The 15525-nt window shown below is 37.4% G+C and overlaps 1 protein-coding gene across 1 annotated transcript in view; it reads left to right on the forward strand.

The window, feature by feature from the left end:
• Positions 1–15525, forward strand: part of LOC150108468 (dynein axonemal heavy chain 7-like) — a 990001-nt gene that overhangs the window by 83312 nt on the left and 891164 nt on the right. The window contains exon 5 of the mRNA XM_090390473.1: positions 1020–1220. Coding sequence (XP_090246599.1) covers positions 1020–1220 — 201 coding nt within the window. The remainder of the gene's footprint in view (positions 1–1019; positions 1221–15525) is intronic.

The raw sequence follows: 15525 nt of genomic DNA on the forward strand, positions 1-15525 counted from the left end.
ACAAAACACATCATACCCTTCCATCTCTATTCCTGCCAGGATGTCATCCTCATTCAACCATGTCTGACTTATTCCAACAATACTTGGGTGAAGAGACTCAATTAATGCAACCCTTTCATTTGCCTTGTTTCTTACACTTGTAGCACTTGTATAGAAACATATAATCTCATTCCTGGATCTATAGCTAGTTCCACTGATACCACTTATTTGATGTGATTTCTCCATACTTAACTCAAGTCATTTCTTTTTCTCCTTATTCATCTTAGAACCTTCTTCAAATCCAGCTGTTTTCCCCTTGATTCCAGGTCATCCCCTTCCCTTTTTGTCTACAGATCCATTCACATTCGTTTGGAGCATCAACTCTTCTCACGCTGTGTTCCCCTGTCCACCCCGAGCCTCCCCATGAAGTTGAAAGGAAAAATGCTGGAAGAAGAAGAAAGGTAGTTAATAAAGATCATAGTTAATAGATGAGTGGCAAGAATTGTTCTGTTTGATAAATGAATGAAATGTGTTAAGTAGATTGAGTGCAGGCATTAAGCTAAGAAATATGATCTCACAGTTTGTGTAGTCAGATTGCTTAAAATCAAGTTTCTTTGATAAAAAGTCAAAGAGATCAGGGCAATTTTCAGAATTTACAGAAAAAATATACATAAAAAATGCATGTGACAAAGAAGCAAGGAAATTTTAGCTGGAGAAGGTGAAAACTATAGAATTTGATATTTCACATTCTCTGTCTTTTGAATGGCATGGAATTATTATGGATTCCACATGTTATTATAGTGAGTGTTGCATATTGTTTAACATTGAAAGAAAGAACATATACTTTGCATTCATGTATTATGCTTTATATATTTTATTACAAAACTATTCATTGGTATGATATCAAGTTCTGTCCTTCTTAATATTATGGTGTAATATTATGAAGATAGAAATCATTATCTTCCACATTTCAGTGAAGTGTAGCAATTAATATTACCACATACTGAATATACCTGATTATTAATATTGAAATTCTTTAGGAATATTCACTGGAGAGTTCATTAATGAAAATGAAAGAAGAATGGGAAGAAGTATATTTAGCTCTACTTCCCCACCGTGATACAGGCACATATGTACTTGCTTCAGTTGATGAAATACAAACTCTTTTAGATGATCAGATAGTCAAAACACAGGCTATGCGAGGTTCTCCATTTGCTAAACCATTTGAAGAGGAAATCAAAGTAAATAAAATGAAATCAAATTTTTTTAATATAATAGATCTTTGTCATATTTAATCTTGTATTGTAAACTATAACAAATACGTTTCAATTAACTTTTTATTTTTATTAATGCATTTAAAAATCCGTGAATAAATCTTTATTTAACAAACTGTAGAATCAAAGTATAAATGCACAGTATACAATTTTAGAACAACATCTTCAAAATAATGTTTATCTCAAAAATAATGTATGTTGATATATTCTTATTTTATTTTTGTTAATAGATGTGAGATTAATGGGTAACAAATAGAGAAGCAAATTTTCTGTACATAAAAATTGTATATCTTGAAAAATATAACTTAATTTCTTATTGAAAATCTATAGGCTTAACTGACTGATTGCTTAGGAATTCAAATCCAAAAACCTATTGGTTACAACAATAGTTTACAACAATAGGTTGTTGGTTTGAATCACACCATGGCCATTTGGTGTTTGTATACATCTTTAGGTAGTAGATTCTACTAGAGCAATGAAAATCACCCATTGTGAGGACAATGTGCCCTCCTTTCTATTTTTTGAGACCTGAGTTGAATTGTATAACTAAATATATGATAAGTTTTATAATCTTTTGTGGATTAGGATTCACATAAAAAGAATTCAATGATAAATAAAAACCCTGTGATGATATTATTATTACAGGCTACTCCAAGGAGTCCTTAGACTCATCGAGGGAGGGCCTAAACATCATGTCAAGAACTATCCAACATTTGTGCAGTATCTATCATACTTTGCTTTGAACTCATTTACAGTCATGGCACCCACAACAGACTCTGGTAACCTATTCCATTTATTCACTACTCTCCAATCAAAAAACCTAGTTCTGACACCCTTGCTAACTACTCTTACTCATTTTCCATGGATGGCCCCTGTTTCTTCCCCCACCAGACCTGTTCTGAAAAACTTGCCTCTGAAGTAATGTTCTAAAAACCCTTCAATAATTTGATTGTCTCAATCATATCACACCTTTTTCTTCTGTCAACCAGTTACTGTAGCCCACAAATCTTCAACCTGTTCTTGTAAGGTTCATTCCATAGACTGGCTACCACCTTGGTCACTCTCCACTGGATCACCTCCACCTCTTCCTCATCACCAAGAAACTCTGGCACCCAGATCTACATGCAGTAAACAAGATGGGGTCTTATCAAGGCTCAATAAAGAGGAACAGTAACCTGCTTGTCTCTGCTTATCAAAGTATTCTTCAGTAAGCAAGTGATTCGACAAGCTGCTTTAGCCACTTTTGCTAAGTACCACCCAAACTTTAACTCCCAAGTCTCTGGCTTCATCAATTTCCCGGAGTACAGTTCCACCAATGTGGTATACAGCTGGCAATCTTTTCACCCAAAAATGCACTTTATACTTTTCCACATTAAACTGATATCCATTCTCCTTTGCCCAGTCTGCCAATTTATGCAAATCATTCTGCAAAATTTTGACATTATCTGTATTAACTATTTCTCTATCCAACTTTGCATCATTAGCAAATAACTGAACAGTTCCTCTCAGATCCTTTCCTATATCTTTAATGTACAAATTAAACAGTAGCAGCCCAAGAACAGAGTTCTGTAGCACACTGCTAGTCACAGACTTTCTTCTGGATTCTACTCCTGAATAAACTCTCTCTAATATCTCTTCATCAACCACCCTCTACCTCACCAACCCTATATCCATCCCCATGTGCTGAAGTTAGAATTCCATGTGATATACTGTCAAAGGCATTTGCAAAGTCCAGCAATATCACTGTAAACCCATTACCTTTATCCACTTCAGCTGTCACTATGTTATAAATGTGAGCAAGTTACTGAGGCATGAACTACCCTTCACAAAACCATTCTACCCCTAATAAAGTATCCCATTTCCATCTATCCATCCATTCTTGACCAACTTTTAAAATACTTTGATAACAACTCCTGATATGCTGATTGTTTGGTAATTTGCAACATCAGTCTTAGAGTCCCCTTTATACAATGGAACTATTTTCTCCTCTTTCCACCCCCCTCGGGACTCAGTCAGAGCTGAGATGTAGATTAAACAATATGGTCAAAGGCACCGACAATTCCTCACTACATCACATAAAACTCGAGCTGGTATACCGTCCAGTCCCACAGCTGTATTCACATTAAGGTTCTGTAATATACTATGCACCTCCATTTGATTTACCTGATTTCCAATAGAAACTTTTGACTGGCGTTCCTGCAATATCACTATGTGGAATGATGTATGGTTGCAAACTTTCACTTAATTCTACTATTTTGATTGATTCAGTTACCACCCTATCATCAGCATTGATTAAAATCATTCTACTATAAACAATCTTTCTTTTACTTGCAGCATATTGAAAGAACTTTTTGGGATTCTCTTTAGCCTGCATTGCTAACTTCCTTTCATTCTCTGCTATTGCCTTTCTTTCCATACTAGTTACCCTTCTGGGCCTGTGCCTTGTACTGTTCATGAGCATGCTGATCACCTTTCTCCTTAAATTCCCTCCACAGTTGTTTATTTTTTTTTTTTTTGTAGCTTAATGATCCAGCTTAATGATGATATTCATCCATTTATCTTCCCATTGATTTGCTCTTCTGACTCTAGGTATGCAGTTTGCCATTACCTCCCTGAAACACTCCTTTACGAACATCCAGCCCTTGCAGTTTTAAATGTTATGGCACCGATCCAAACAATCTCCTAAGCTTATCATATCATACTTACTAGCCCTGTAATTCCACATATACTCCATCTTAACTGAAAATTCCACATATTTAGCCATCTCCCAGGTCAAGACCATATGATCACTCTCACCAACTGGTGGTAATATGGTCATATTCATTATAGACAAATTATCAGATACAATTAATAGATCGAGCACTCTTGAACCCCTAGTATATTCCATCACATGCTGTCTAAAGTAATTATCCCTTAGTAACTGCATAAATTCCATTTCCTTCTTTCCATTTGTTTTTCCCCTCCTTCCAATCTGTTCCCATAGTTGAAATACTCGATAATAATTACCTGTCCTCCACTCATTGAGTCTATTTACTGATGCATACAGCTCCATCATCTTTTCTATCCTCTGGTCTATAGAAGCATTGTTGTGATGTCTTTCTTCTTCGTTGTGTGTTCTTTTTCGCCTAAATACAGTTTTCCAATTTATTTTTGGTATTCAGTTATGAGACAGTCTAGGCCTAATCTCTATATGGTAATACTGTACAAGAGTTAAAGCAATAAGGGAGGTTATCGATGAGGTTGGTAATTCCTTAATTCTTTCTACTGATTGATTTCATTTTCAAACACAAAGAAAATTTATATTTAATTGTGCCACTCTGTGTCCATGGTTGTAAGAATAATGTTAAAGAATCAATCATCAACAAGTACAATGCTACAGTAACCTAAATAAGACAGAATTTTCTTTAGAGAAATTACTTTTAAGATATAGCAGTCATAGTTCTCTAATCCTTCCTTACTTTCACATTAAATAGAGTTCCCACTTAGATCCGAACTGTAAAATGAGCAGTGCAATGAAATGAATTCAGGCAAGCACAAGATTCAATTTAAATAAAAACATTTAATACACTAATACATGAATTTACATTAATCAAAGAAGATCTAAACATAACTAAAATGATCATGAAATAAAGAAGTTGTTAGTGAGACAATAGTAACTTCACAGTAGAGTATACTCAGCGCGGTTAAATTCTTAACATATAGATTTCTACCCTTCTTAGAGTTATAAATTTCTAAGCACAACTTTTAGACAAAGGTTATCTATTCTATATACTTCAATTGTCGACTTTGCTTAGCTGTTCAGGATATACAAAGCACATATCGCTAAATACACACCAAGGAATTTTAGTCCCGTCAGTCTATTACAGTAAATCTTAGTAAGTCAGTTTTTAACTTATATCACGTTCCCTTGGAACAAAGCTTCAAGGTATCACACGTTCAAACTTGAACTATCATTAAGGCAATATAGTTCTCCTTTATTGTTATTACATTCACAAAAGACATAGAAAGGATTTCCTTACCGGGAAGGTTGATATACTTTGCCTATTATCACATGTTCTGGAAAATACTTCCTTGATTCTCAATAGCTTTCTCTCTTAGGTCACTTTAGTTCGATAGGATCCAGATTCACCCTAACACTCTTGTTGGCTTGGGAATTCATGCTTGCTTCCCTCTAAAAATGTCTGTTCTTCAGATTTCTTTGGCAATCCCTGTCATGCCTCTCGTCTTTCACAATTAAGACGAGGGAATTAGAAAAGAGCTTGCGAAAGAGTAAGAGAAAAACAGAGAGTTTTCTTGTCATTTCAACCCAGTTATATCCTTTGCATGCCTCGTTTCTCTTCTTATTCAACAGCACATGTCTCCTCCTTCCTTCTTCGCACCAAAATCTGCCTCATGGATCCTCGTTAGCTTGGCATAGTAACTAGCACTAAAATGTGCGCTGGTGGATAACTTTGTAATTTCATACAGCACTTAATTTCTGTTATACTAGCTATGTCCTTGGCAACGGTCCATATAAATGGACTAAGTTCCGAGTTTCCGTGCACAGTTCACATAGGATATATATACTCTACAAAGAATTAGTACAGGATAAATAACTAACAACTATTAGAACATACAATTATTTTATAATTATGGAATATATATCAGTAAGTGAATAATTTTCTATTTGTCTGATGAGCAAATTTGGCTCAGGAAATGGCAGACTATGTTAAATCTTGAATGAAACACTATTATATTAGAATTCCCTTCATTCAGAATATAACAGCATCCAACTGTTTAGTTTGTTCTGCTGACTTCTATCTCACACCAGATAGTTTCAAATGTGATATTTTTACTGGCCTGCAGTTGAACTTGTACACTCTTTGGCTGCAGTTCATTGGCTATCCCACTGACTATATCATCTTCTGTTAGCCATGTCTCAATGCCAAAAATTCCACTTGCTTGTTACAAAAGCTCTTAGCATTAGTGCACATAAAGTTCAAATGCAAAACAGAATGGGATAGTTAGTATAAGGCATCAGGATAGCTGTGGGCCTAAGGGGCTTTTGAACTTTATGTGCCCTAATGCCAGGAACCTTCAGGCAAATGTATGATATGATTGAAAGAGAGATTAAATGTGACACAATTGAGAGAGAGAGAGAGAGAGAGAATAAAAGTGTTGATTCTTACACTTCGCTGATGTCTGCATATTCACTCAACAGCTTCCTCCTCTCTCCCCAAAAGCTCTAGTTTCCCTGATTCTGCACATCCACTTTAACTTCACTCAACAACACTTTTCCAGTCTCCCAACACCAGATTCATTCAGATGCAAACCATCTGTATAAGGCCTTTCACCCATCAAACTAAATCCATAACCCAGGGAGGGGACCAAGGGGCCCTGGCCCCCAAAAGAAAAAGGAAAAAACACTAGAAAATTTTCCAAAAATCTTTTCCTAATTAAAATGATTTTTTTTTATTTATATTGTGTCGTGTCTTCTATTTCTATACTACTTATGAATTAGCCATCACATAAGGTGGGAATACCCTATAGCTCTCGGGAATTACGGCCACTGTTGAACGTGAGGCGAATGAAGTATTGCTCTGTCGGACCGAGCGCTACTTCTTTTGCCCGAGCCGGGCCAAAGGAGATCATGGGTATCATGTATTGCCAATCACTGCAGATGCTCAGTCATAGCTTGTATGCAATGCGTAGTGTGTATTCTCAAATCATATACTTAACTCGGGGCCCCCCTCCAAGATTAAATCCTGAGTGCACCACTGCATACATCCATAAACTCCACACCACTCCTCCTGCATAACCTATGCATTGAGTCATTTGCTATTATGGCCCTCCTTCTCAGCTCTACTCTGTCATACTGCAGCAACAGGCTCACTATCTTAACTCTATGACTCTTTTCTTTTGCAACTTACAGTAATTCTTTCATATCCTCTCTCATGTCATACTTTTTTCCTTTCAAATCATTTGTTTCAGCCATTATGATCATCTCTTTCACATTACCCTTTTGTGCTTTAATAGCCTCACTAAATTTATTTATTTTCACACCTAGAAAGCATAAGCACAATTTTGTCAATCTTTCATTGATCACTTCTTTTATGATTGAATTGCTGTAGAAGATACTCCTTGATTTTTCTTTCTCTCTTGGTCAAGCCCTCATTTCTCGTATATTGCACTTCTTTCTTTCTGTTATCAGTTGACCCATTCGCCAGACGTTTCTGCATTTGCTCCAGTTCTTGCTTTGCCTGTGTTTCACTCAATGTAACTGAGCTATATAACTCATTACAGCCAACTCTTCATTATTTACATCAGTCATACTATTCTTTTGTTCAACACTTTTACTTTCTCTCTCTCTCAATCGTGTCATATTGAATTGTCTTTTTCAATTCTATCTGCCATTACATCACACAGATTTTCAAGATTCTGAGTTCCATCCACTACTTCAATCTTGCAACCTGAGACACACACGCTTTTGACACTTGCTCTCATAGCATTTTTGTCACACTTTCCTATCACTATTGCTTTCAAACCAAATTCTATTTGCTATCGGTAATACGTACATTTCACAGACATTGCACTACACAAGGTTCCTTTGGTTAAATTCTTGATGTCTTGGATGCCATTTCTGCTTCGCATCTGTGCCATGTGCTATGCTAAAACATGACATAGCATAAAATGTTTTCTGAGGATTTGTGCCTGAGGAATGAATGGGTATATTAGAATTAGGTAGACTCAAATGACCTGAAAGATGAAGAAAAACAATGCTCATATAGATATATGATAGAAATTAGGTGTGGGTGACTAAAAAGGAATCATCTCTCAATGATTCCTTGAAAACCCTAGAGGAGCCATGACGATAATAATAAACTTGCATACTTGCAAAAAGTGTTTATTGGATTTGCTCTAGTATGATAATTAGTGAGCTGAGAAGGAGAGTATACACGATGAATGGCATGATGTCTGAGTGCTATGTGAGACAAAAGGTGTGCAATTAGAGCAAAGTTGAAAAAGATCTGGAAAGGATTAAAAAGATAGGCTGCATTTGTGTATGTGACATTTAGAAGAGGGACTCTTCTGTGTGTGTGTGTGTGTGTGTGTGTGTGTGTGTGTGTGTGTGTGTGTGTGTGTGTGTGTGTGTGTGTGTGTGTGTGTGTGTGTGTTGAGAGAAAGACAGAGGAGAGAGAGAATGCATAGAGCAGAATAAAGTGTGTGTGTGTGTGTGTGTGTGTGTGTGTGTGTGTGTGTGTGTGTGTGTGTGTGTGTGGTTAAAGATCAAAGAACTCAGGAGCATGTTAAGAGGTTGTGGAAGGAGAGGAAAGGCAAATATAGGGGATATAATATGATTTTTAGTAGGGAAGAGGGAAAACTGCTCATCAAGATCTAGAGAGTGAATGTGTGATGGATGAGAATAAAGAAGAACAGGGAAATAACTAACATGAAATTGTGTGCATAGGATTATTCATATGTGAGAAGGATCATAGAACCAATGATGCAGAGAAAGAGAGTTAAAACCTAAGCCTGACTTATGGGATTTCACCTAGACTAGAGGTTAAGTAGTTAAAGGTCAAATAGTTATATATTAATTCAAGAATCATCAGAAGTAATGTTTATGAGTTCATGGGAATGACAGTTATTTTGCCCAAGGATTATTGTCATATGTAAAACTAAGTTAACTGAGGATTGTACATTGGTAAGATTGGTAGGATCCCACTCCTGACATAATTTTGCTGGTCTGGTTGGCCGAGTGGTTAGCTTATCTGCTCTCTAGCCAAAAGGCTGCGGGTTCAAATCCTGCCATGGGCATTGATGTTTGTGATTGTCTGTGAAAATACTAGTGGTGGTGACCAGTAGATGGCATTGGCGTAGATGATGATGATGGTAGTTGCAGCTCACTGTAGTTGGTGGATTGAGTTGTGGAGACAGAGAGCTGTGGAGTGGATGCTCTCCCTCGATGAGTCTTTGGACTTCTTGGAGGTGTCACGTAATAAAAAAAAAATGACAGGATATAAAATCATCTCTGAATAGTGAAAGTATATCAAGTGTACTGTTAACGATTGTAGAGTAGTTGTTTCTTCTCAGGTTGGAGGCAAACAATGTACATTTCAAGGCTATTTAGTATGATATTCAAATTAATAGAACAATATGTATAATAGGATGTCTTATAAACCTGGGAATGAGAACAATAATGGTTCAAAAAATTGGCTTGCCAGATTAAAAAAAAAAAAAAAAGAGACCAGTGGTAATTGTGGAGTTTAACTATTGAATATCAGTTGAAAATAGGAGATAGCATATTCTGACCTCTGGAATGTCGAGTATGAGGAAAGATTGAAAAGATGCAATTTGCAGAGTCTAGTCGAGAGAAGGAAGAGGGGAGATATGATAGAGACCTACAAGTTGGTAAGGGGTTGTTATAGGATCAATGGTGGAGAAGTTCTACAGAGAATAGTGGGAGATCAGGGGAGAACCAGAGGTCATCCCTGGAAATTGTATAAAGAGGGTGTGAGTAGGGGAGTGAGAGGCAGGTTTTTTTCATGCAGAGTTGTGAGTGATTGAAATGCCTTGCCTGAGAGTGTGGTGTCTGCAAGGAGTTTGAATGTGTTTAAGATGCGGTATGATGAGATGTGTGTGAGATAAAAGGACCTCCTAGATGAGTCTTTGACTCCATGAGGTCTTGTTTAATAATAATAATAATAATAATATGAAAGTAGTGAGAATGAATTGATGGAATTTCTGAGAAATAATCTTAAGTATGTGATGGAAGTAACACAGTGCTTTAGCCTAACAGGATCCAGTTCTGAATGGATATAATGGCAGAACTGAATGGATATCCAGTTCTGCCTTAGAGAAAGGAGAATTGTTGAGGTGGGGGGGATGCTATCAGACAAATAAAGCAGTATATGTTTAAGGTGTAAAGTGGGTGATTACGAGAAGCTCCATAGTTGGATGCATCAATAACATGGGATGATGAGCTGAAATTTAGAGCAGTTGATTAACAGAGTATGAGAATTAGTTTAGAGCATATCTGACACAAGTACTGTATATACATAGATATACCAATACCAAAAGTAAGGTGAGCAAATAAGGTGATTCTGGGTTTAAGACTAAATAATGAAAAGTCATATCTTTTGAGTGATACTGAATGATAAGTATTTTTTTAAAAATTTTAATTAATAATATTAAGTTAATACGTTCTAGACTTTTTCGTTTTTGATTTTTATGATTATGGAAAAAATTGAGTTGTTTATATAAAAAAAAAACTTGTATATTTTGTATTAAAGTAGATATTATCAGTATGGTGCCAGTGCATAAAAAAATAATGGCTGCCAAAAAAGTCTGTGTTGGGGAGTTGAATATAAGAGATTTTGTTTGGTGAAATATGTGCAAATGTATTCATTGTGAAAGTTGAAAGATTTATGGAAAGAAAGTGAGACCAGTGAGCAATCATCTAAGAAGTGTTTTGAGAGTGAATGCCAGTTACAATTGCACTCACTGTCAAAAATGATCAGACTGATGATAGCAGATGAATTGCAAACCAAAAAGAATATGTAGTAGAGAATGTTAACAGAGATCTAGAAAAAAAATAGTGTTGGTGATAATGTTGATAAGACAGTTAGGTAAAAAATTAACATCAGCACTACTTGTGATAATTCTACCCAACTTTGCATCATTGGCAAACATTTGAAGATCCCCAGTCAATACACATGAATTAACAAATTCATGTGGATTGACTGGGGATCTTTAAATGATCCCCCAGTCAACCCATAGTCAATCCCAAGAACAGAATCCTGAAGCATACCACTGGTCATCTTCCTTTTCTGAGACATGGCTCCATCATACACAACTTGCTGGTGTCGTTTAGAGAGCCACTCTCTGATCCATCTAACCAATATACTATCTATTCCTATCCTCTGTAGCTTGTATGCCAACTTATTTGTGGTAATCTATCAAATGCTTTTGCAAAGTATCACTATATATACACCACTGTATCACTGTATATGATTCTACCTTATCCAATGCATTTGTCACCTTATCTTAAAACATAAGCAGATTAATAAACAAGACCTGCCCTTCACAAATACATGCTGACCATCATAGAGAGTCTTGCCTTCATCAATCCAATCCTGTATTCTATTTCTAATCAAATTTTCCAATCTTCGATCACAACTGCAGATATACAGACAAGTCTATAATTGAAAGAAACTTCTGTTCTTGAACCATGCTAGTGAAGAGATATTATTTTGCCTTCTTTCTACTCTTAGGAACCTTCCCCGCTTCAAGACTTTCATTTAATAACCAGCTCCATTGCACATTCTTTAAAAATACGAGGCAACATCCATTCCCACAACTTTATTAACATCTAACCTGAGAAACACTTGATACACCTATGATTCTTTCACCTTTAATTCTCCTAATTCTTGCCTCCCTTCTGCATGTTACACAGCATCATTCACACCACTATGATATACACTGATGAGGTGTTCATTAAATAATTCCACTATATCATTTGCTATGGTTACTCTGCTACCATAACTGTTTGCCAGCATCAACCTGCCATAATAACATAGCAAAAAATTTCCCTTGGATTAGCCTTGACCTGACTAGTCAATCTCCTCTCATATTCTACTTTTTCCTTAATAACGGAAAAAACTCACGTACCAAGATTATTTAATAGTATAATTTTCGCCTGTGTGTCACAGGCATCTTCAGTACATTAAGCTCAAATTAAACAATAAATGACAATTACAAAAAGCCCCACCTAAGTAGCTGGTGTAAGATAACTAAAAAGGTCAATAACTTTCCTTAAAAAAAAAATAAATAAAATAAAATAAAATAAAATAAAAATAAATAAAAAAAAATAAAAAAATAAAAAAATAATAAAAATAAAATAAAATAAAATAAAAAAATCAATACAATAAAAAGTTAGGAAAGATGAGCTGATTTGTAAAGTACTATCTCCCATAAAGGGGATAGATGTAAGCCGTCGGATCTGTTTAAGTTAGGAGAATGAAGTAGAGTTTCACATGTTTCTTTATAAAGGCGTTCCATGAGAAACTGACTTTTTTTATTATTATTATTATTATTATTATTCAGGCCTCCAAGGAGTCAAAAGACTCATCGAGGGAGGTCCTTTCTAAGACATAAAGTCTGTCAAGACTCATCGAGAGGAGGTCCCCCCCCTGAGAAACACAAAGTTTATCATACCACTCCTTAAACCCACTGACCGTTCTCGCTCCCACCACTCCATCAGGCAATGCATTCCACGGCTCAACCACCCTCCACACAAAGAAACCACTCCTTACCCTCTTGCTCACAGTTTCCTTTCGTAACTTCCAGGGATGGCCTCTTGTCATCACTCCTTCCCGCTGATCAACCAAGCGAAAGAACTCCCCAGTGTCAACCCTGTAACCGCCTCTCAACAGTTTAAAAGTCTCAATCATATCACCTCTCCTTCTTCTATCCACCAAACTCTGCAGTCCACATTCTCTCAGCCGATCCTCATAACTATCCTTGTACAGTCCTGAAACCATCTTTGTCATCCGTCTTTGTATCCTTTCCACAGTTAATTTATCCCCTTCAAATCCTCGGGACCAAATCTGAGAACAATAGTCCAAGTGTGGTCTGATCAGAGACTTATACAACGGAATGATAACCCTCTTATCTCTGCAGGTCAGTGTCCTTCTCATAATAGCAGCAATCCTCTGTGTTACCTTCACCACCTTTGCAATATGTCCCCTAAACTTCAGGTTTCTATCAATCATCAACCCCAGATCTCTTGTCTCCCCCTACTTCCTCCAGTATAACTCCTCCCATAGAGTATGCAGCATCCCATCGATGTTTCCCAAACCTCAAGACCTTACATTTTGCTGCATTAAACTGACACCCCCATTCATTTGCCCATCTATCTAGCTTATTTAAATCCTCTTGCAGGGCTACCACATCTGCGCTATTACTAATAATCCTTCCCAGCTTCGCATCATCCGCAAACAACTGAATATCCCCCTGCAATCCACTGGCTATATCATTGATATAAAGGTTAAACAATATAGGTCCTAGTACTGAGCCCTGTGGGACCCCACTTGTAACCCTCTGCCTCCTGGAAACTGCTCCACCATACACAACTCTCTGATACCTATCAGACAGCCAATCCTGAATCCAGTTGACCAATCTGACATCCAGACCCATGTGCTGCAACTTAAATATCAGCTTATCATGTGGCACCCTGTCAAATGCCTTCGCCAAGTCTAAGAAAATTGCAGTATATGCCTATCCCTCATCTAATGCTCTTGTAACTTTATTATAAAAGGCTAGCATATTGCTAAAACAAGAGCGTCCTTTCACAAATCCATGTTGATTCTCACAGATAACATTACCCTCATCTGCCCAATGCTGTACACGGTCCCTCACTACTTTCTCCAAGATCTTAACAACTACTGATAACACACAGACTGGCCTATAATTAGACACTTCCAGTCTGTTACCACCCTTATGCAATGGCACTATCTTACCTTCCTTCCATTCCCTGGGCACCTTTGCCAAAGCCAGACTTTCATTGAAAAGCCACGTTAAAGGTACTGTCAATTCCCTAGCACATTCTCTCAAAACTCGTGGCAAAATACCATCCAGTCCCACAGCTTTACTGACATCTAGAGTACTCAGTATCTGAAACACACTCTCCTCCTGTACCTCCAGACCTCGTACCAGTCCTATCCCTCTAGCATTAAAACTGACTCCTCTAGGATGAAATACTCCAATAAAGTGTTCATTAAACAATTCCACTATGTCCTCTGCATCAGTCACTCTATTCCCATTTTTATCCCACAATATCATTCTTCCACAGTCATTTCTCCTCCTACTGGCCACATAGCTAAAAATTTCCTAGGATTTTCTTTGGATCTTAGGGCCAATCTGCTCTCATATTCCAGTTTCGTTTTCCTTACCACACGAGTCACTCTTCTGGCCTGTGTCTTATATTCCTCATGCATCTCTTCACCTGTCTCCTTATATCTCTTCCATAGCCTCTTTTTCGCATGCAATTCCTGTTTAATATTGTTTGTCATCCACTTTACTCCAAATTGCGCCCTCTTCTTCACTCGTGGTATACAACTTACCATTGCTGATAACAAATATTCTTTCACAGTTTCCCACGAACTGGTGATATCCCTGCCTTCCAATTCCTCCCTCCATGAAACTTCCCGAAGTTGACGTCTAAGACTATTATAATCACCTGCCTTATAATTCCACATAAGTTCCCGTCTCTTTGATACTCCTGCATGTCTATTCATTTTCCAAGTCAAAACCATATGGTCACTCTCTCCAACTGGTGGGAGAGACGTCAACTCAGTTATTATCAACTCTTCTGATGCTATAACCAAATCCAAAATTTTTGAACCTCTTGTTCCCTCTGTTACATGTTGCCTAAGACATTTGTCCCTCAAGAATTCTAGAAATTCCATTCCCCTATTGTTACATGCATCTTCCTCTCTCCAATTTATACTACTGAAGTTAAAATCTCCCATAACAATCATTCTTCTTGCACTTGCCAAACTTAGCTGTCTAAACATCTCCTGGTCCCCATCCTCTGTGCTCCTGGGTCTGTAGCAACACCCCACTAAATATCCTGTCCTGCCTACCTCTACCTCACACCATACGCTCTCAAAATCATTTGTCTCACTACCTTCCAAATTCACCACTCTTAGAGGACATAGGTCATTACTTATCATAAGCAGCACCCCACCACCACGCTTTCCCCTCCTATCCTGGCGAAAAATGCTATACCCAGTGACTTCTATACCTGTTTTTATATCCCCTTCTGTCAACCACGTCTCAGTGATCGCAATAATTTTTGGCCAGGCTGATGCTATCTGCGCCACCAATTCCTCTCCCTTATTCCGGATACTCCTGGCATTAGTATACAGCATATAAATGCCATTGTTTCTATACCCAGCATTATCCCTTCTAGACTCCACTGGGCTCAGTCTTACCTGACATTGTCTCCCTTCTCCCAAGTATCCATTCCCACAAGAGGCCACCCCTGCTATCATCCTCCCTGGGACACACTGACTCGTTCAGAACAGCAATCTCTCCAGATGCCTACATCCTTCCTCATTCAAATGTAAACGGTCTCTCGCAAACAACTCCTCTCTTTCCTCAAACGCACTCCAAGCATCCACATATACCAGTCCTCTCTTGTCACACATTCTCGCTATTATGCCATTCAATATCACCACTCTTCTGATCAGCTCATCATTATCATACCTAGGCAACACGCACACTATTT

Source organism: Typopeltis vanoorti, chromosome 3 (genome assembly GCF_054136105.1).
Source record: "Typopeltis vanoorti isolate ZY-2024b chromosome 3, IOZ_Tvanoo_1.0, whole genome shotgun sequence".
NCBI lineage: Eukaryota > Metazoa > Arthropoda > Arachnida > Uropygi > Thelyphonidae > Typopeltis > Typopeltis vanoorti.